The 23,524-nt window shown below is 41.3% G+C and overlaps 1 protein-coding gene across 3 annotated transcripts in view; it reads left to right on the top strand.

Moving 5' to 3' along the window:
- Astn2 (astrotactin 2) overlaps positions 1-23,524 on the top strand; it is a 1,010,996-nt gene that overhangs the window by 707,311 nt on the left and 280,161 nt on the right. For all 3 annotated transcript variants that reach the window (XM_055611729.1, XM_055611728.1, XM_055611727.1), the window contains 2 exons: positions 1,479-1,583; positions 3,864-4,043. In XM_055611729.1, coding sequence (XP_055467704.1) covers positions 1,479-1,583; positions 3,864-4,043 — 285 coding nt within the window. The remainder of the gene's footprint in view (positions 1-1,478; positions 1,584-3,863; positions 4,044-23,524) is intronic.

Here is a 23,524-nt window from a genome sequence, read left to right as displayed (position 1 = left end):
CTGGATCCAGAGCACAGCCTTCTCTTTCCTCCTTCCCTCCACTTTCTTTCTCCTCCCCAGTATCACATAGGGAGCATAGGCAAGACAGAATAGATAAACAGAGAGGACATATTTATAACTAAACATTCTCACTCCAATGGACATATCTTAGAGGATCATGAATATTTTACTTGAAAATGAAAGCATCTAAAATTATATCATTCCTGAAAAGGCTAAGGATGGAGGAAAAAAAAACAAACAACTGACAGTAATGGACAACTTTAATACTACAGAAATGTCCAGGAAGAAATCATTTGTTCCAATGAGATTCTCATTTTAATCTCCGTATCAAATATCTCTTTAAGTGCCTCCTCAGCAGGGAACAAGAGAAAGGGACAGGAAATGTGCCTGCTGTTTGCAGAGGCACAAAAAAGCATGGATACATAACAACAATAATAACAGCTAACGTGACAAGCATTTCTTTTTTAATGCATTTTTCACAATTATAAAGAAAAGAGAAAGCAAAGCTTTGGGTGGAAATGTTAGGAAATGAAGACAGGTACAAATCAGGTTTTTTTCATGCATTTCTTTCCCTTTGTCTGTTACCCAGCCAACATGTTTGCTGAGTTTCTTCTTCATCTACATTTGGTCGCCACAATACCTGTGTTTTCTGGAATCATTTTATAGAACGTGCATTCTTAATTATCCTTCCATGCAAAAGAGGCTCCAGGAACAGCAGCACCTTCACAGAGTCTCACAGTGTATTTTAATTATTGTAATGTGCTGAAATTAAAAAGGCTAGCTTGTTTAGACAAATCTTCTCATTTTTGGAATTGAGAATATTTTTGTAGGTATGCAGGATTGCCACATAGTGCTTTTAAACCCCCGTGTTAACAACCAGTGGTCTACACCAGGGTCAGCAAACACTAGAGGATGGGTATATGTGTGGTACATTTGTATAGACCGTTCATGTATAGAATTTTTTTAAGTCATCTCTTTTGTAACTGTTCAGCTCTGTTGTTCAGTGCAAAATCAGCTGCACCACTGTGAAGCAAATGGGCTGAAAAAGAAAATGTGCCCCTGACCTCTGGTCTAGAGCCACAGAATTTCTCTTTTCTAAAAGACCTCCCACTTCTGCTGCCATTTGCCAGCCCCACATTATGCTGATAAGATAAGCACAGATAGCGGCAATGTCAGATGGGAAATCTGAGACAATGAGATGTCTAATGTCCATGACAAGTTGCAGATGGACTTAGGTAGGTAGGATATAGATTTGACTTTTTGCATGTAAGGAAGAGGGATATTTGAAGCCCAAGAGAAACTCAGAGATAGGGCTGGAAGCAGGTAAAACGGTTGGTTCTAATAAAAACAACAGTTAGGACCAAGCTTGTATCTCTTTGAAGAGGTGGCCAGTAAGCAGAGCCCAGAACTGCAGAGTGTGCATTGTGGTATGGATTCTGAATGCTGCCCTCATGTGGCCATCTTATTTGTCCCTCTAGGAGACATCAGGTACGATGAGGCCATGGGTTACCCCATGGTGCAGCAGTGGCGTGTGAGGAGCAACCTCTACCGTGTGAAACTGAGCACCATCACCCTCTCAGCAGGTGAGGACTACTGCCCAGCTGGCAACCAGAGAACCTACGGTCACTCAGCACAGGGTCTCAAGGGCTAAGGATGCCCCAAGCCCTGGCTGGTACTAATGCATAAAGGAGCATCCAGGTGGGACAGCATTGCAGCCAGTTACCTTAGCACCCTGCAGCACACAACAATGAGGCCCTGACACAGAAGGAGCTTCCTGGAAGAGATGTCTGAGCAGGGTAAAGAAGAATGACAATGGGAAGACTGTAAACAATAACCTAAGTGCTGTTTGTGTTCTGAAAGTGCTTCTGGGTTGTAATTTCACCTCCTCCTCTTTCCGGTTCTCTCTTCATTCTTTCCCTTGCCCGTCTCTACACAGCAGTAGCAGGTATCCCCACTCTTCACCACCATATACACCTGTCATCCATTCTTTGTCCGCGTGAGCCCTGAGCTCAAGCAGTTAGGGTCATCTGTACTTTCTGAGAGGGGACATATTTGTTCATGACTTTGCACTCTTGTACCTTCTTCCTGTTTCTGCCTGCTGGGGAGATGTACACACTAGACTCTTTGGTGCCTCCTCCACTCTCCCTTCTTCAATAAACAGTGCAAAATAAATAAATAAATAAATAAAAGCCATGTGTTGGAATACCTCCAGCAAAGCACTAACAGGTGTTTTCTTTCTATCTGAATCATGTCTGTCTACCCCTCTGACTGAAGAACTGGAGCCAGGGCATGGGATCTGTTTATTCTGATAGCTCCAAAAAATAACAAAGAATCCTTGTTGGTGTCCATGTTTGACTGAAGAATAAGATAAATGAAAACTGGAGCGTAAGGTATTAAATAAAGGTCCCTAGACAAAAGAGACCTAGCTGGGCATTTCTGCTCTGGTTCTGACAACACCTGCTTCTTGGCAGTGTGTCCCCGAGTTATCTCTTGAGTTTCTCTTTCTTTCATTTTGTTTTGTTTTGTCTTTCAGTACTACTTTGTTCATCAGCAAAATGGGGCTCTTTCAACCTGGGGCTGAGAGGACTTGATCCTCTGAGTCGTACAAACAGTGATTGTTGCTGACATCTGTCAAGCATGTTATAATATTTCATGTCTTGTGCCTTGCAGCAGTCCTACAAGCAGAGTAATAACTTAGCCTATCTGTCATCAGATAAAGAAACTAAAGGTCAAAGAGGTTAAGTAACCAACACAAGGTCACACAGCCAGTATGTGCCAGAAGAGAAAACAGAACAGTCATTTGGTTGTATTTTTGTCTGCCTGGCTGAGGGAGCCAGGGGGCATCATCTGAAGCATTGTCATTTATTACTTAACAGAAACCATCACATTATTAATCCTGCTACATTAATTACCCCGTTGCATGAGTTAACAGGTTGATGGAGAGAGGTTGTTCTAATCAAGCACCCTTTCTTTGAGTCCTATTTCTGTACCCCACCACCCCCTCACCCTACACTTGTGAATATAACTGTGATATTCCTGTTAGAACTACAAAGGTGTACCTGCTTTAATTAATGAGTAATGATGTTCCTGGAAGCTCCTTGTAAATCAAACGTTGGCAAATTGGAGCTCATTTTCAATGTTCGAGAGGTGCTTGCACTTTGATGTGGCACTGGCTGTTTTTATAATAACTATGGCTGGTGTTTGTTGTATTCCAGGAGCCAGTCATGTGACTGGCTGTTTGAAAATCAAAACAGTGTGTTTTGGGGTGCCATTACTCTGTCTGAAACTCTCCTAGGAGTTTCCCATACCAAAGCTGAGTTGGTGGCTGTAGAGAGAATTGGGTTAGAACTGGAATGGTGAGGGAACTAGTCTCCCATTGCTGGAAGGCCCTGGAAGACCCAGAAGGAGAGTGAAGCAGGAACAGCAGCTCCTGAGACACTATATACAGCCAGCCGATCAGGGAACTGGGACAGTGCAGCAAGCAGCAAGCAAACTCCATGACAATCTCAGCAAAGAGGAAACAAGGGCAGAGGTGGAAAGGAAGACAGCAAGAAGCTAGAGCAGGAAGGGAGTCTGCACTGACCTGGGACAAATGCAGCAGTGAGACTCGAGCAAATTTGCTTGGTCACCATCATGTAGGTTGGCAAGTCTTCCTCTTCAGAATAGTTCTACTATGTGACAGTACCCGGCAGTGAGAGTAAGCCTTTGCTGTAAGCATGTAAGGCTGGCGATGGCAACCTGCTCCCGCTGTGATGAGGACAAAGGCCGCAAATGCTAGCTGGGAAGAGCTTTACTGGCATATAAAATTTTTTGGCCAGCAACTTCTGAAGTCTAACTACTCACCCATGCTCCTCTATCTCTAGGCTTCACCAGTGTCCTAAAGACCCTGACCAAAGAGAGCAGTCGGGATGAGCTGCTGTCCTTCGTCCAGCACTATGGCTCCCACTACGTTGCAGAGGCTCTCTACGGCTCTGAGCTCACGTGCATCATCCACTTTCCCAGCAAGAAGGTCCAGCAGCAGCTATGGCTTCAATATCAGAAAGGTAAGCCTGGGGGGGGGCTTGCTGGAGGTGATGGCCAGGTGTGATGCTCAGGAGAAACAACTGAGGAAGCAACAGAGCCTCCCTCGGCAGATCTAAATCCCGGTCCTCCTATCTGCGAAGCTGTGAAGCTCTGAGCTTCGCTTTACCTTGGGCAGGGTGAGGGAACATGCTGCCTCTAGATTCTTTCATTCGAACATTTAATGATTTCCTTATACTGTATGTTTTTGTTGTTGGTGGTGGTGGTTTGGTTTGGTTTTTTCAACAAGGTTTCTCCTTGAAACAGTTGCCTAAGATAAAGTCAGATGGTGAGGAGTGGGGTCTCCATGATGCCTTCTCTTTGGGCTTCTTGGGAGAAGGCAGGAAGAACTCTCACTCCTCCCTGCCAAGTCCCAGGAGACAGTTTCAAATGTCCCCCACAAAGAGGCAGTTATCCTCATGGAAGGTCACCACATCTTAAATTTCTCTTGCCAACAGATTTTGAGTTCCTTCAGCCTATGGTGGTCTAGTTCACAAGACTAGTCTCTGCCACTGACCTTGAGAGAAAGTCCTTCCCTTATGTCCTCAGTGTTCCATTCCTGTGAAATGTGTACTTTGATAACCAGTCCTATCTGCCAGCTGCAAGGAAAGGGGGAGGTGATATACAGACTAGCATTTTACAAAGCTGGAAATATCACATATATGTAAAAGCGTAGCTGACATTTTTATGTGTTTGTGTGTGTGTGTGGTATATAGATGTCCCATGAGTATAAATGTATATGTATAATTATGTGTGAAGACCAAAGGCTGACTTGAGGAGCTCTTCTTGATCATTCTCTACCTTACCCATTGAGGCAGCATCTTTCCTTTAAATCCAAGTTCACTTATCCAGCTAATCTAATTAGCCAACTTACGGGCACCTCCTGTATTTCACCCTCCAAGTGCTGGATTACAAGCAGCCTTCTACACCTGCTGAAGATGTATACAGATGCTAGGGTTCCAAATCCTGGTTCCCATGCTTACTCACTGTACAGCAAACTCTTTAACCATTGACAGATCTCCCAGGCAGCATACATACATATTAATTGGTCAGTGTACTTGAGAAACGAAGTCTCCCAGTTGAGAAACTGAGCCTCAGACATGCTGAGTCAAGTGCCCAAAGAGACACAGCTGATAAATAGCAGGGCCCATGTTGAAACTCGAAGTTGGAACTATCTGGCTACAAAAGCCATTTCCTTCCTTCCTTCCTTCCTTCCTTCCTTCCTTCCTTCCTTCCTTCCTTCCTTTCTTCTTTCCTGTCTCCCTTCCTCCTTCTCTTCCTCCTTACCTCTGTTCCTTCTTTTCTTTCTTTGTTTCCTCTTTCCAGTTATATTAAAGTTCTTTCTGTTATTGTTATTAAGATTGATACCAGTTAATTGTAAAAGAAAGGCTTTTGATTGTTAGGAAGGGTGAGGATTGATGGTACAAACCTGCTTTTACCTTCTCCACAGGATAAATCACAGAACACTGTGGCCCTTGGAGTTTTCATTAAACTCAGCGCCTCACTTTGCCCTTGTGAAAATAAACGTTCATTGGGAGGAGCAGGTCTGTACTAAGTCGCACAGATTCATGTATCAGGGCCAGGGCAAACTGAACCTGCTTCATGCCTTCATCAGTGCTTGTCAGGGGTGGGCCGGAACCCATGAACCTACCTCGGCTATTTGTAGCCTTTTGTTCTGCCTCTGGGGGCTTTGCACCCCTGCCGGCATCCTCTGTGTAACCGTGTGGGGCCTGGGTAGTTAATAGGCTCAGAGGACATAATTGAGTTGTCAGGGAATAGCTCTGGTTTATGGCTATGACAATGACAGTCTTTAAGGAAGTGCATTAAATCAATAGAAGTCTCGTTGTGCCACCCTATAAATAATGTGACACATCATTAAGCAGGGCAATAAGCTTCAGGACTTTGAAGTAATACAATTAGGTTATGTTTATAAAAACCCTCTCTTGCTGTGGCCACTGAACTAATTTGCTTCATGCCATATCCACGGCCTGGGATACTACTGTGATGCTAAATGCCATCCCATATCCATCTTTGGTTGCTTTCAGGGCCTAGACTTCCTTGTTGAATAATACCCCACTCTGTAATAAAAATGGAATTTGTTAAAAGAAATATGGAAGAAAGAAGAGGGTAGAAAAAAATCTGAAAGAGTAACTGGAGTCCCCCAACCCCTTCAAGGACTGGGTGACTTTGCCGTTGTGGCTATCCATCTTTGGGCTTCCATTTTCCATATACTTTTATTCCCTTCACAGCCTATATTTGCTCCAAGAAGAATATACAGATACTCTGAAGCCAACATAACTGATTTTCTGTGTTTCTTTCTCTATTCCTACCTGCTATGGTACAACAGAAGTGTTGATATATTTTATTTTATTTTTTAATAATGGGGAAGTAATACAAAGACTGGGGAGTTCTTAAAAAGAAAAATGATATTGGAAAACCTTTGGATTCAGAGACAGTTGATATCATTTCTATTCCAAGCCATCAATCATGCAAAATCAACATATACTATAAACACCAGGGCTCAGGCCTGTTAAGTCTGGGTTTGTAGCTGATAACTGGGAACAGAGCTTGTGAGAGGATGAGCTCAGGCAGCAATGAAACAGGACAGACACATCTTGGACTCTGTATATATCCACTGACCTAGCAGTTCCAAGATTTCAGATTCCTCATGTTAAAAAGGGTAATTCCGTTTCATAATTTTTGGGTGGACGAGGTGAAATAATACAGGTCCAATTTCCAAAATTTATTAGCAAATGATAGGCATCAGCTGAAGAATGTAGATCTGGCCCCAACCTTCCTAATGTGTTATCTCAGTCTTTCTCCCTGTGAACAACATGTGCCGTTGGAAAGGGTGGCTTTGCAAACTTCTCTTCAATTCAGCAGCAGCGTGTAGCTAGCTTATCCTGGACTAGAAAGAGCATGCCAGGGAAAAGACCAAATAAGACCTTAAAAACAACCATAAACATTTCATAGCTCTCTACAGTTGGTACGTGACCACTCTCTTATCATACTATCTACTGTAGGAAGCAAAGGAAAAAGTACACACACCTCCCTTTGCAGAAGGGAGAAGAGAAAATGAGCTCTGTGTCACATATTCCTCAGTGAGGGCACTGGGGACTGAATCCCAACCTGGGCCTCGAGCTTCCAGCCCTACTGTCAGCATCTCCAGGCAATGGAAATAAGTATCCTAGCTGTTTTCTGGCCTATAGATCTTATTTGCTAGTTCTGCTCATTTGAGGACTGGCGACTGGGAGAAATTGCTCAGCTCAGCAGTGTCCCCTGTAGAAACAAAAAAGAGGTCTGAAGATTTTCTTCTCTGTAATAGGGAAAAGTAAATGCCAGAACACTAGCCCCTAATTATGCCAATTATGAATGGAAAGATCCATAAAGGCAGATAGAGTTATCTGCCACTAGATGGGGACTTTGGCTTCCATCAGTATGGAGAAGCCTGGAAGACTAGGAAGGTCAGTAAAGAAGTAGTTGAAGTAATCTTAATCCAGGAAAAGGTGGGCCCTAAAAAATCATCCCTGAAAACTAGGAATCCTAGGCAAGATTAGCATGAAACCTGCTCAGCCTGTCAGGTTCTTATAACTATCACCTGGGTTCACATGCCTTTCCTCAAGCCCATGGGACATTCTGAGTATCTTGTGCTAGTATTATACTTGCAAAACATGTATTCCCCTTTCCCTAACTGTGGCTTTATTTCATAGTCTGCCTTGATATCTGCATGTTCTACCTTGATATTGAGTCTTCAATTATGATTGTGTGTTTATAAAGTCACTCGTGAATAACATCTTTTATTTGGGAATAAAATGAAGTTTCATAGTCAGCTGGGCCCTCCTTAAAATCACAAACATACTTTTGGTCGGTGAGTGATCATAGGCAAATGGATTCACTCTCTGAGAGAGTTTTCATATTTACAAGCAGAGTGGTTGTGCAGTCTATATAAGGTAATAAATCAGTGGATAGATGTGTCTAGGACTGAGCTTAAGCAACCGACTCCTCTAACTATTTAGATCAGTGTTCCCAGGTTGTATTCAGAGGTACGATCTCGGCTGTGGGGAAGATGTAACTGAGATTTTACTACCATCATTTGTCAGTTGATACAGGATCAGGAATGGTGGGGGGGGAGTGGTTGACTTCAGCTACAGTATTAGAACCAGAAGAGGGAGCTGTAGAGGTAACAAACAGGAATCAACCAGGGTTGGTGACACTTTTTGCCAAGTACTAGTCTGTGATGGATACATAAATTACAAGTCTTACAGGTTTGTGTATGCAGAAAGTGACTTTATAAGTGGATGGATGTGAATATGTGAAATAATTGGTTAGCTTCTGTGAATAAACAGAGAGGACAAAAAGGAGAAGGAGGAAGAGAAGAAAGGACAACAGTAAACCCAAATCCAAAGTAAAGACAGTGTAGAAACAAAGTATTTTCAATCATTAGCAGGCCTCTTCTAAGCATATAGCTCCCAGGCCTTTGTCCCCTGTGAAAGAACATTCTGCCAGACTTACCAAGTTCTTGAATTTTCTTGAATTTCTGGTATAGAGATAAACAGATAAACACCCACAGATAAACACCCTCTTAAAAAGTATTTTGTCTCTATTTTAATTTTCCAGGCTAATTCTAGGGAATGCAATTTCCATCTGAATTACCATGCACTTCTGAATGTCAACTGAGACATTCCTGGGCTACATTTTTGGAAAAGTCTTTTGCGGGTTTAAAGGCAGATCAGGTCATCAGGCTGGGGGGAGGACAATACCATGATGTAGTCAAATGTCACTTCCTCTTGTGCTGACAGGTGTAGCCAAGGGCTGTTGTGAACTAGAGAACTCTCCAGAGCTCTCTATTTCCTGAGGGAACTTGCTTCAAAGACAGCAAGGAGACATGAAAGGGCTTGTTCTCAGAATCTGAGACCGCCAGGGTGCCAGATGACTTCCCTAGTGATTTTATAACCTGGGGCCTTTTTTTTTTTCTTTTTTTCTTTTTTCTCCTCTTGTCTGACCTTTCAGTAGCATTTGACAGTCTACTGCCTCCAGCTTGATGCATTTCTGTGCTTGCTTGTATGAAACCAGATCTGCCTGTGCTCTCTCCTTCCTCCCTGCCTCTTGGTCTTTATCTCTCTTTGCAGTCTTATCCTTCTCTGCCAAACCCAAAAAGTAGCACAGGAGGCATGTCCTTTTGGCCCCTGTTCCAGGGCCCTCTGTGTGTCAATCAATTATATTCTCTGCTGTTGTCCTCACATTATGGCCTCACCATATACATCACATATACCTACTGCCCCAAGCCTCCTCCAAGGTTCGCTATCCTGCTTGTTCTCTTGCAGCACAAACTCAACCCCATCCAACCCAGTGCTTTTCTACAAGTCTCATGAAAGGTGCCATTTCCTGTTCAGAGCCAGAGCCTGGGAAACCTTAGCCCCACCTTTTCTCTTACTCCTCTACCAATTTCCTAACCATCTCAAGTCCCATCAACTTTCATTTCCACTTAGCTCCTGGATGCTCTCACCACTTCCACTTTAATGTTGCCTGAGGTCCCTAAGCGACCATCACAGCTTCTCTGAGTTCCAGTGTTATTCTCCTACATGAAGCTACTTTTGTCCCACATTCGTCTACACCACAGAACAACCCTAATGATGTACATGACATTCTGCCTTTGCCAGAGAAACAGCACCAACAGAAGGAAATACAGACACACACACACATACATACACACAAAGGGATACAGGTGAGAGATATAACCATAGATATACTTTTGATTAACTACTTCATAGTATAGAGTCATACTTCATAACTCCAATATCTGGAGTTAGCAAGTTGGAGACCTAGCTGAACTGATGATTTACTTCTAGGCTACTGGTATTAGTTGTAGTCCGGAGGCTGGAAGCTTAAAGCTCAAGAAGAGCCAATATCTGAAAGCACAAAAGACCATCAACAAGCTTAGAGCAGCCTGGTAAGAAACGTTGTTCCAGCTCAGTTGTCAGCCTAACTGTTTGCTGAGGCTTCAATGGATTAGGTGAGGATAGCTCACGTTATAGAAGCTGCTACACATCAGTCGTCTCCTGCCAGGGGCTCGCGGACAAAAGCCACCCCTCCACCCCACCCCCACCCCTGTCTCTTGCCTCTCTCCTCTTTTGCCATTTCTGCTTTGGTTTTCTCTCTCTCTCCGAGGTACCTCACTCCACTATCCACCTTTCTCTCTTCTACAGTCTCTCTCTCTCTCTCTCTCTCTCTCTCTCTCTCTCTCTGCCTCTCTCCGTGTGCCTGCACAATAAATCTCTTCATTCCAGATCTGCTGAGTGCGTGTGGCATTTAAAATATATTATTACAGAGTCCACCATGACTCACAGAGTCTGATAGTCTAAGTAGTACCTCACTCAAAGTCCCTCCCTCCAACAGCCCCAGGACTTTGACCAGCCATCGAGGCTCCCGTGGCTCCATCAATTTGCCACATAAACTTAACCATCACAGATCAAACTGGAGGTTTTATTATGCTGTTCACTGGTTTCAAACTCCCTGGGGTCTTATCACTGCATTGAGGATAATGTCTAAACTCATTTCCAGGCATCAGAATCCTATAGATCCCATCTGTCTCCCCCCACCTCTACAGCACCGTATGTCCCCTTGTTCTCTATTGTTCAGTCTTATTACCCTCCTTCAGACTCTAGAACAATTTGTAGTCCCACTAAAGTATGGCCTTCTTCTGGCTGTTGACTTTCATAGTCTTTGTTACTTTAGGTCACTGATCTCAAATGTCTTTTTTGCAGGAGACCTTTTAAGAAGAATCAGGCTACAGTAAGCATCTTGATTATATTCCCAATGAAGGACATCTAGTTGGTAACTAACTCACCCTAGTATGTAATCTTACACTCATAGTTTGGGTCTGTCTCTGTTGTCTGACTGGAAGTTCCTTGAACCAGAGACCATTCCTCTTGGTAAACATTTATAACATCATGCTTAACCATTGATCAACAATGTTTATTTAAGAATGAATGACTACATAAGCTGGAAGATCCATATGTACATACCTTAGTATCTTAGTCTATACTTGTTTATACTTGTATCTTATTGACAAAGAAAGGGTACACAGCCTAATTGTGGTCCCAATGAGTCCCTGCTTCTGGAAGAATGAAGCACTGTATAGAAGCACTGCAGAAAATCTGAGAGTACTCATTTTGGACTCAGAGAAACCTGGTTCTTTCATTGCCAAGTTGCATGAACTAAGGGCCTATCTCACTTTCCTCAACTCTAACATGGGTAAAAATGCTCAGCGTGGGCACAGGATTGAGAGGTGGCATTCCTTTCCCTTTCCCTTGTATCCTAACTTCTGTACAGATGGTTGTGGGGTCAGTCTATCAATGAGGTCCTGTTGTTTCTTATAGAGAGCAGGGAATGATGGGAGGAGGTAGATATAAGCTGAACACCTACTTTGCAGCACACCAGAAGAGAGAGCTGACTTATTTCTTCTCAAAACCATGCAAAAAAACTATATAGCATGTGGTTCATTAAGTACAAATAGGCCCATGATATTGCTGTTTCCACAAGATAAAATTAAAAAAAAATCATTTACTCCCCATTTGAGATTAAGTCCATCTGCAACGGAATACCCTAGTCTTTCCCTAGTCTTTTTTCCTGGGGGTGTAAACCAAGAATAATAATTCTTACCATGCACTCAGCACACGTACAATTTACAAGGCAACTTACAAGTGCAACTTTCATATACATTACTTCAACCAATTCACTCTTCACAGAACATCTGTAAGGCAGGCATTGCTATCTGCATTTCATGCCTGAGTAAACTAAGGCTAAGAGGGTGAGGTGACTCCTCAGGGGTTCACAACAGGGAGGCTGGCAGAGCAAAGATTTGAACCCAGGCTACTTTAATCAAGATCAGTGTTCATCCACCTCTACCACAGCCTCAGAGAGCTCTTTGCATGTTGGCGTCCAATGCAAGGGACCATTTGCTCATGTTTCCATTTTTCTTATGCCAGCTGAAAGAAGTGATGAACACTAAGAATCAAAGTTTAGCTCTCATCTTCAGCAGATGTAAAAATACTCCTTACTCATCAGTTCCCCACGGTACAATTTGCTTCCAAATCTTAGTTTAGAGGCAGCATTATAAGGTACAGTGAAAAAAAAAAAAAAAAAAAACCTTAAAAGAGTGGGAAGAGACATTAGAAATCATCTAGCCAAGCCTACATTTCTTTTATGACCATTGCAATCAGATGGTAATGAATGCTTGGAGTACTATGTTAAAAGAGATTCTGGGCTACGGCCCATCTTAGTAGTGAAGAACAAGGGATCTCTTAGTAATATGTGCCAGGGGCTGAGACTAGAAAATAATGACTTTTGGGTAATTTAGCCGAGACCAATTTATGCAACATTAGTACCTGTGCCCATAACGGGTAAAACAATGAGCTAGAAGTATTTTTTTTTGTCTTAACTATTCTAAAATTTTAGAATAAATTCAGATGCCTGGTTGCTGATACTTTATATACATACTTTACACACACACACACACACACACACACACACACACACACACACACAAATATACACACACACACAGTAAATAAACAGTAATGTCTTGGCAGACTGTTTATTGTCTCATATAATATAGTGTGTGTATATACACATGTATACAAAAGCAAATATAGGCTAAAGCATACCTGAAACTCTGAGGACTTATGGGAAATCACGTAAGGAACAGTCTTTGGTAGAAACAATAAAAGACTGATACCATTGTAAGCTAGTTATCTTGATTCTATCTAAACTGAAGCCAAAACAACATTGATTCTGTCATAGACCCAGTTCCTGGCATGAAATGCAGGGTCTAAGGGGATAGAGCTGTTAGACAGAACATCTCTCTCTGTCAGCAGTATTTTATCAGGAAGAAGTTTCCTTGGACACAATTATGGAGATTTTGTACAATAGCCTTCAATTTCTCAATGAGAAAGTCTGGAGAGAGGATACACTCACTGAAGTATCTGTCTTCCTCAGGACAAAGTTGACCTGGGAGGATCCCTGTATACACTTCTCAGAAATGCCACAAAAGCATTTTCATTTTTCTCTCTACCTCAGGTGATGGTTTGTCTTCATTCTCCCTTACTTCCCCAATAGTCTGTAGGAGTGTTTTGACTTCCTAATATATGCCAGACAGCCAAGAATAATAAGTAGGTAGGATACAGTGGTTTCTCTCACAAGTTTCACAATCAAACAGGGAAAGGTAACATATAGAATGCCCCAATATTTTTATTTTTTTACTTTAAAATTTGTTTGATATTACAATTGCAAAATGTCTCCCTTTACTTTCCTCCCATTAAGCTCTCCTATATGCTCCTTTTTGGTATCCTTTAATAAATTCTGACACAGGAGCCAAGGTATGTGTAGAGGCACAGAAGCTGGGGTACAGACGTACAGGGCTGAGAGATGAACCCCTGACTCTTCAAAAAGGTTTTGGGGCATTTCTCTGGATATCTAGCAGAACTCTGGGGTTGGGGTGGGTAAGACGCCTTTTACCATGAAGAAACTGTGGGGAAGTTCTAGGAAAGTTGAAAAGTGAGGAAAGGCCTGACACATTAGATTACTGGTTAAACATCTTGGAACAACTGTAGATAAACAGTCTCTGGATCTCCTTGGGTGATGCCAAGGAATGCTCTGGCTTCGTTGATGAACTTTGGGCATTGCTTATGCCTCAAGTAACATAGTACTTACAGAAGCTTCTATACCTCCTTGCACAGCTGAGAAATATCACAAAAAGGACTGAATCACCAAATGAAGCAAAAATAACAGACCAGTTAGGGAAGCACCAAGAAATAGCTATGAAAGTATCTCTATCCCACACAGAGGTTAAGTAAATGGATGAGCTATTGTGTGGGTCCACAGCAGGAACTGGTCAGCATGAGTCAGTCATTGGTGCCCCCTCAATGAATAACACACACACATACACACACACCCCATGTTATATGTGAGACATCTGTCCCACTGTCAGATATGTGACTTGGATCAAGGCAGTTTTGTACTCTGAGCCTCAATTTCTCTAACCTTTAAACACTTGTGTTGCATTATTGTTATGACAATGAGGTTTAAATGAAATAGTGTTTATGAAGTGACCATCTTTGCAGCTGACATATAATAAATGCCAGGGAATGCTACTCATTATTATTTTCATCCATTATTGAGGTATAATTAATCCAGCGATGATCATTCATTTTTATGATAAACAACCAGTAAGTTTACTTAAAACAATTTTGGATATTATTTTAACACTTATTAAATATAAAGAAATCATATTTGCATACTAATGAGATAGATTGCTCAATCATTTTCACACAAAGAATTAAAATTTGAATTTTTGTTTTCTTTTTTATTTTTATTTTATTTACTTTGTATCTTGGCCGTAGCACCTCTCAGTTCCACCTCCCTCCCTCTTCTCCCTCTATGCTCCTCCTCTAGTATTGTAATAAATAATTAATCACATCTCCCTCTGGGCAGGGGGCAACCTTGCCAGGCCACAGAGGAAGACAATGCAGCCAATCCTGATGAAACCTGATAGAGTAGGGTCAGATGGAAGGGAGGATGTCCTCCCCTATCAATGGACTAGGGGAGGGGCAATGATCATTCTTATTATTAGTTTTCCCAAGCAAACACCATGAAGATGTAGCTCTTTCCATTTGTAACTATAGTAGAGCAAGATATATGCCTTCTTTTCACTAAGCCATGGATATTTGCCCCTGGTTAATCTGCAAGCTTTTGAAGATAAGCTTTGCATGAACGTGGTGGTGAGAATAGACGAAAGCAGTGTTGTTAGACAGCCTAGCCTGGAGTCCAAGTGGGATGTGAGGACTGTACTTGCATAGCAGAAGGCTGAACATACATTGTTTAAAAATATAGAGGTAAGTGTGTGTAGAAATCTAGAATCTGTTCATTGTTATACAGCTGATAATAGGCAGAAGCAGAATACTATTCCAAGACTGTCTGACTCCAAAATCTGCATGACCCATGACATTTCTATCAAAGCAGGTGACATGCACTGGAACTCATTATCTAGGAGGTATGCTGAACTCTTGATTTCTAGTTAAATTTAATTTTTACAACACCCTTTGAAGTTGGTGTATTTATGAGTAGGAAATTACCATGTAGGGAGTATAAAAATAAGTTATGAAAAGCCACAGAGATGGCAACTAGGAATTTGTCGCCCTTTCTTTGTGTTTTCTTGCTTCGATAGTCATCATTTACATTTTGATATCATTTGGTCCTAGGCAGTGCTTTGGAAAGTATTCTTCCTGAGTAGTTCTCTGCACTAAATCAAAGTACTTAAGCAAGGAGAGCTAAGAAGCAGCAATCAGATCTGTGTAATTTCAACCTGCATGATACTGACTAGCTGGGTCTAGCATCACCTTAGTTGTGGGGCAGAGAGAAGATTCTAAGTGAGGTCTTAGAAACAGGCATAACCATCAACTAACTTGCTTGGCATTGATAGCAATATACACCTGACATGCTAGTCCTGACCACAAGACAAGATTTCATCCTCAGAGTCCTTGTTCTTAACATCCTGATTCCCCTACTCTCCATGGATGCCTAGGAATATGGCAACTTCTCTCTTTGGGAGACCATGGCTGAAGAAGTCCCTAAGGTCTGGTATATCAAAACAATTAATGTTTAAGAAAGGAAATATCCTTAATGTAATACAATTATCAATACAGAAGGAAGTAACATTATCTTAAAAATAGCTAATTGTCTCAAAGGAATTAGAAACAGGATTTAGACTCAGGTGGTGGATAATTCCTTTTCTTTTGTAGGTTGAGAGGGAATTCAAGAGGCTGTGAATCTAACTGTATCTCTTTGGCTTGCAACAGCTTTATTGACAGTTATAGTCCACAACATTGAAAATGCATTCTTCTCTTCCTGTGTGACTTTACATTAAGACAAAGAATGGGTAAATAAAAAAAAAAAGGAGATGACTTTCACTTATTTCATAGTTGAGATGATTCTCTAAAGTGACGCAAGTCAGAGAGAATCAAGGAAATCTAAGAAGCTACAGTAATATTCCAAAGACAAAAACGATGAGCAGAGTAATGTTCAGCTATCCTGAAGATAAAGAAAAGAATAAATGGATATGAAAAATATTGTTGCTAGTTTTATGTATAATGATAAGTTAGATTTGCATAATTATAAAAATTATAAGCTACATAATAAGGTATTTATTAACTCACAGTTTTGGAGTTTCAAAGGCCCCAAATTAGTCAGTAAACTGGTGTTCAGAGAGATGTGAATAGCAGTGGTAGGGCTTACCATGGAGCAAGAAGGTACGTCATGACTCAGAAATGAGAGAACCAGATGAGGAAATATGAGGGTGTTTTTTTTTTTAAATCATCTCCAGAAAATTATTAAGGCACACCATTAAAAACTGCTGAGGGCATTCTTCCAATAACCTAATGAGACTCCACCTAGTTTCACATACTAAAGGCTTCAGTACTTCCTAACTCTGAAAACTAAGCCTGCAATAGAGTCTTGATGTAGGCAGACTCAAACTACATGCAAGCTTTAACAAATGAAGGCTTTAGGACTGAATCATGGGAAGTAGGAGGTAAAAGGAATGTAATCACTAGAGCAAGTCTCCAGGCTCAGCAACCAGAATGGCTGCTAGTGCTCCTTAGGTGAAGTGAGGAATGGGCATCAGATGTGGCAGAGCTGAAGTCAGCTTTGAGCATGCTGAGTGTGGGCTCCTAAAGGCTAACTAAAAGGCAACTGAATATATACCAGCCCACAGAGAAAAAGGTTAAGACCTGAAAAATACAAATTTGGGTTACAGTTGCAACAGATGTTGAAATCACAGGAAACATCTCCCAGAAAAAAAAAGTTGAGTTCCTCTTTGCAAATTGTTTCCCAGGGGAGCTACTCCCCAACCAGACTCTCTATTGTTTCTGACATTTTGTTTATATAGGCTTTATTACATTCAGACAGGCTGCCTATGCTGCTCAGTTTGGGCTCAGTTTTATTTGTGCAAAACATTATAAGATATTTGAGAATAGTCCCCATTCATACTAAATGGCTTGAATTCATGGACAAGCAAAAAGGTATCTGGGGCAGTTGTCATTAGAGTAGAATGGAAGGGTTTGATTTTTTTTTTTTTTTCGTTTCACTAACAGTTACTGTCTCTGACTGATCATGGTACATCCATTCCTCATTCTGTGATCTTTTCCCCAATGTGTCAATTAGTGCAAGTTTATTCTCCTAGATCTAGCTTCTAAGTCCTGGATCCGGTGAGATGGTATTTGTATCCACCCATCTGTATCCCCTGAGCCATGCCATTTAACTTTATTCCTGACGTCTTTACAGAATCATTAAGTATGTCAAACAGCCTTCGCATCCAGAGGCTTAAAAGATTTATAGGTTTAGTGTTTTTAAGTGTCAATATGAATGCCATTCCACATATGGCTGTTGTGAAATGAAACTACCACATTCTCATATATCATGAAGTCATTTTCAATATTCAACTCTTAAAGCTTTGAGGTCCCTCTAAGCAGGAGGTGCACCCCTACACCAAATCATATTGAGGCTGGTGGCAAAACACACACATTACAGGATATGAAATGATGCATTGCTTATATGATGAAGCTTTTGAGGGGCCTCCCAATAGCTTTGGTGGACAGGAAAGGAGACGAGCTGAACTGTGATTTTTGTGACTGTGCTTTAATTACAACATTCCTCTTTTCACCTTTCTCCCTCCAAGTCCTCCTGAATACCCCTCCTCTTTGTTCTTCAATTTACAGCACTCTTTCATTAGCTGGTATTGCAAGCATGTATGTCTCCTGCTCCCACTTACTCAGCTGCCTGTAGTTGCTGGTGTAAGGCTGAAGCCCATGAACTTTTTTCCATCTGGTGTGGCATGTTCATCGGCGCCCTCCTTGTTCATCTAGCTTGCCCTCATACAGAGGTGGTGATGCAGGGTGCAGAGTGGGCTGCTCTTGCAACCAGGGTAGAAACACCTATGCTTTCTTATCAGTGTGTCTGTGATTCTGAAGAGAAGGAAAGGGACATAGGGCTTGACAGCTTTCTGCAATATGAAAGGTGGATACAGGATCTTATTGTTATCTGCTTATGACATGTGATGGCTGAAATATGCACTGTTTTGTTAAATGGAATTTGAACTTACATAACATTTTTGGGTGTCTATGAGGTCTGGAGCATGAATCTGGGAGAAAGTTAAGTTCCAGCAAATCTTTTTACAAGATGTGAACTGTAAAAGAGGAAACAAGTACACGCTCACTAATAGTCCTGTCTGGGATGCTAGACAAAGAAGACATGACTTTACCGAGATTTAGTGATGTGTATAGTTATTGTCGATTTATGCTATGGAAAGCAATTCAGTGTTGTTTTACCAATGAGGCAGTCTTGAGTAGGGAACTGCTTTTGCTGCTATTGGTAGGAACAGAACAGATCATTGGCAACAGTCCAATAATACAGTGGTCCTGGGCAAATGACCACATGAAACTTAGCTACTTGGGCCCACTCCTGGGTCCTGTCCTGTTCTCAGGGACATTCCAGCTCAGGCCTACAAAACTGACAACTCTTCAAGTTTCATTGCATATCATGGTGGTACACCATTTGTGAAGTATATAAACATGACTTGTTAATTCAGTTGACTTCAAAAAATCGTCCAGTTATCCAAGTGTCTGGAATGAAGCAACCATTACCAGTACCAAGGTACTCTCAAGGGAAAAGGACTAAAGGAAACCTTCTACAACAGATGGACTATGTAATATGGACCAATGGTATAGCAAAGATCTTCACTAAGCTTTCAGAAAGCTGTTTCCATGACCCAAAGTTTAAAAAGCTGCTAAATGTAGAAAGTCTCCAGACTCAGATCCCATGACATCCAGCCTACTTCTAGAATAGCCCAGTATGTTGCCAGTAATTGTACTCTAATAGTGCAGAGCATGGAGCTAAGAAGGCATCAGAAGTAAAGAGATAACTTACAGCTATCCAATCTGGTTCATAGATGTCAGGAGGACTAAGAGATTCCGAAGCACCGACAATTCTACAGCCTTTTGTTTCTGTTGCCCAGTTAAAGTGGGCCCATTTGTGAGTCACTAGATAAATGGGCATAAGTAAAACTCAGTGAGAACTATGTTATAATTTTCAGGAAGTTGACCACTGTGGCAAGAAGTTTTACTATGTGTAAAACTTAATGATCTATCTCCCTTGATGAGAGCTTTTTTCGTGATTATTCATTCACATACCCTCATTTAATATGTTACATGAATCTTTTGTAGTGATATTATCCGTGTACTGTCATCATTGTGCTCCTGAAGAAAAATGTGTTTATATCTGTATACAAAGACTGGGTGAGGGCACAGCCATTGAAGTACCTTCCCCACAAGTATCCCAGCAAAAGGTGTCCATTGAAGGCATAGGCAAACTGGCTCAATCTGTTAAAAAAAAAAAAAAAAAAAAGCACAGAAATCTAACTCCTGTTTCAGATCTCCAACTGCAAAGTACTTACCAGTTGTTGGTCAGAGTTAGTAATATTGACATTAGCATGGACGCCTTAATAGGTGTAGCCTCAGCATTAAGATTACAATAGATTGTGAGGAGGCATTTGCTCTGTGTAGGTTTAAGAACAGTCTAAATTGAGCCATTAGGTGGTGACACTGTGGGGATAATAACTCTTCTCTAAGTAGTCTGCTATATGGGTTTCAAACCTCAAAGGCCTTCTTTTCATTTAAACTATACCATATTACCCATTTTACTTAACAGGAGGATGTTGGGAAAGGGGGAAGTCCATGTAGTCCCATTTCAGCAAGGCAACTGCTTAGCATCCAAGACTTAATTCAACTTTATTACTCATTAGGTCAACATGTCCATGCCCACTATGGAATAGTCAGGGTAATGGGTGCTCTGGGTGATGGGGAATTTAGCCAAGGCAGTATTTTTGTTGACTAAAATGAGATGTAACTAGTTGTCTTCCTCACATGTCCTGAAATGTTCTCAGTAGCTGCCCGTAGATTATAGACACCCTGTTTAAGTACAGGGGAATTCTCAGATAGAACTATAATTTGAGCCCCACTATTAAGGACACAGTTTTGCCAATTTCAGCAAATGTTAAAAGTTAATTCACAGCCAGGTGGTGATGGTGCACACCTTTAATCCCAGCACTAGAGAGGCAGAGGCAGGAGGTTCTCTGTGAGTTCAAGGACAGCCAGAGAAACCTGACTCAGAAAAACAACAAAAATTTTTTTTTTTTAAAGTGACATCTCAAGGCAGGTTGTAGACATACAAAAGCCAATCAGCAACTTTTTAATCTTGTTTTGGTGTGGCTATTTGAATCATTTTGGTAAAGCGTGGAGTTCCAATGGGGTCAACGTATGGACCTCTTTCTTTCATTGCTGCTGTCTATCCTCCTGTATTGAAGTTCGGGCAGTTACTGGATATACCTGGGTGGGGAGTCCTAGCTCACCTGCTTGTTTCCTCCTCTATCCCAGACCTGTTAACAGCAGAACCAGGAGCTCCTCTGACTACATCCTTCCCTTTAACAATATACTTTGTCATATTCCCCTCGCGTTGACAAATACTTAAAAGCGTTTAGGGATGCTGGCCTTAAGTCAGGTTTGAACTCATCTGCTGGCCACACTGCATGTATGCTATGGATGCATTGGGAATAACTCTTCTCTGAGTAGATCTGGTAAATGGGGTTCAAACTTCAGCTCTAATTCTGAGGATCAGACCTGGTTTGATCAAGTGGCACATTCTATCCACTCATCTAGTTTTTGGAGTAAGGGCTATCCTATTCTATATAGCTTTCCTCCACACAAGTGTCCTGTCTACACCTGTCTAAGGTGCCAGGCTATATCATTTCCTGTGAGTGTTGTACAGAATGGGGTTAATGCTTGGTAGGGACAACTGACCAAGAGCCACTCTTCTGAGTCTTAGCGTCAGTCACAGCTCAGAGTATGAGCAGAATTGGTGCTTCGTTCCTAAGTGGCCATCAAAACTCCCAACCTAGGTAAGTGCATCTGTGATAATTGGTAGGGCTCAGCAAATGCAGCCAGTCAGCACAGCCAAGGTGACAAAAACATAGCCCTTCCGGAACTAATTAGCAAGCTAACTCAAATCTCAAGGTGGTGACTGCCTGGACCCCAGCATGCTGTGTCAACTGCTGCAGTCACCCCCACAGCATAGAACCCTTTTACCATAAACTTATTTCCAATGTTAAAATCAATGGCACTACCCCTCACATAAAATAGACATGAAAATGTTTATTACCCACAGATGAGGCTTTCTGGAGGAAATGCAGTACTCCTAAGAAGGTCCAAGAATACCTTGAGCAGGCAAATCAGACTGACTTGGTTTTAGATGCTTGGAGGCAAGGAGGACAACGGATCTCCCCATGGACAGGCCTGGCCTGTGAACTTTAAAAATAGTACAAGGACCAAAGGCACAAGCCCCTGAGCTTTCTCTTACCAGCACGTCTAGTGATGGGGCAAAAGCAACAATGGTGAATTGTAAAAATTTCCAGCAAAAGTAAAAAAAATAAAAATAAAAGAGTGAAACTCTACCACAAAGGAAGAGAGTAAAAGACTCATTTGGTTTATGCTTTTGAGAAGTGGTTTTACATTATTTCATGTTTTTCAAAGAAAAAAAAAAAAGATAATTTAGGGGACAATACCAAATCAGAGTTTCTAACTAGCTATACTTTTGCCCTGCACCATGGAGACTGCAGGATTCTGACCACAACTGCAGCCTCACTGAGCTGCATATGGGCACTGAAAGGAACAATGAGACTCAGCATTGGATAAAGAACCCTTGATATTTACAGAGCAACTAGACTTCTTTCGTCTCTGGGCTCCTCACTCTGCTCTGGTTTTAATATATTGGCACATTCCCATCCTTCCCTTTAACAATATACTTTGTCATGTTCCCCTTGCGTTGACAGCACTTTAGCAATCAAGAGTTCCTCAGCCATCATTTTTGCTGCAACACTTGGCATACTTCGTCTTAACCCCTCTATCTTATCCTTCAATGCATCTGTGTGGTTTGCATTATTTTATTTTGGCAGCCAGACTACAAGCTATCTGACTGTGAAGCTCATGACTGATTTGTCTTTGTACTCATTAATCACACAACTAGTGCTGATAATACAGTAGATGTCTTGTGTGTTTAATGAGCAGGTGAATGAATAAATAGGATCTCAGGCCCTATTATTTTTGAAAATATGCAATGTTGTCATAGTTATAACCAAGTAAACCATAAATCACTAGAGGGAACTTCTGATTTCAATAGTATAGAAAATAAAAGCCCAGGTAGTTGACATATAAAAACTGTTCATGTCTTTCAGTCAGGATTTCTATGAGTTACTAAATAATTTTCCTTTATTGTTAGGGTAGAGACTGTTTCCTTACCAATTCCTTGTGACACAAATGAGAGCAGCTTTCAGGTGCACTATCCATATCATATATGATTTTAGAAGTGCCTTATAGTCTGCTACTTTACACTTACCATTTCTTCACAACTTTCTAGCAAAGTGGGAAGCAGTACCATGAGAGTAAAGAGGAAGAAACTGACTGTCCGTGGCTGGTCACAGAATCACTGGGCAGGAAAGCAGGCCCAACCGGTGCTCATTCTGCTTCCATAAGTCCATGTTTTAACCATATGTCTTAACACTTCTTCCTCAGAATGTGATTTGTGGCTTTTATATGATTCAATGAAAACTGGACTGAAAGAAAACATATTTTATGCTAGCTGAAGAATAGCAAACATGCATGATTCTAAGTTAAAAAAATTTCCTTCATGGGCTCACATACATTTATATGCAATCATTTAAATCCCGATTCCCTGAATCCATCTACCTCTCAGAGCCAAGATGCTACTCTACTTGCTTTATTGGAATTAGGCTAGGATCGACGCAGTTTTCTTAGTGGGATAGAGTACTGTGAATCCATCTACCTCTCAGAGCCAAGATGCTACTCTACTGGCTTTATTGGAATTAGGCTAGGATCAACGCAGTTTTCTTAGTGGGATAGAGTACTCTTCCAGCAAACCCATGCTTGGTCCAACAGACCTTTTAATTCAGCCAGGCCAGGTTGAACAAACGTTTCGTTGTTTCACCAACATAGGCCTGGAATTGCCAGCATTTACATAAAAAAAAATGTGAATCAATTTCCTGCAAAAGAAAAGTCTTTGCCTTCTACCATAAAAGTCATTTTCTTAATTGGGCGCTTTTACATAAATCATGGCATTATTATCTTTTAATTCTCATAACCTTCACCCTTTGAGATGTAAACTGTCACTTCTTTTTACTAGATATAGAAACTATAGTTTAGCAGGGTAACAACTGGCTAATAACGGACACAAAGTTATAATACTTGGAGAACAGAAACAATTGAACTGAGGTGAGGCACATTCCAAACTGCAGGCTTTTTTTATTTTTCCTTAATGCCTTCTACTTTCCATGAACACACAACAA

This window comes from Psammomys obesus, unplaced genomic scaffold (assembly GCF_907164565.1).
Source record: "Psammomys obesus unplaced genomic scaffold, mPsaObe1.curated_primary_1811, whole genome shotgun sequence".
In the NCBI taxonomy this organism is placed as follows: domain Eukaryota; kingdom Metazoa; phylum Chordata; class Mammalia; order Rodentia; family Muridae; genus Psammomys; species Psammomys obesus.
This window is presented reverse-complemented; position numbering and strand designations above follow the sequence as displayed.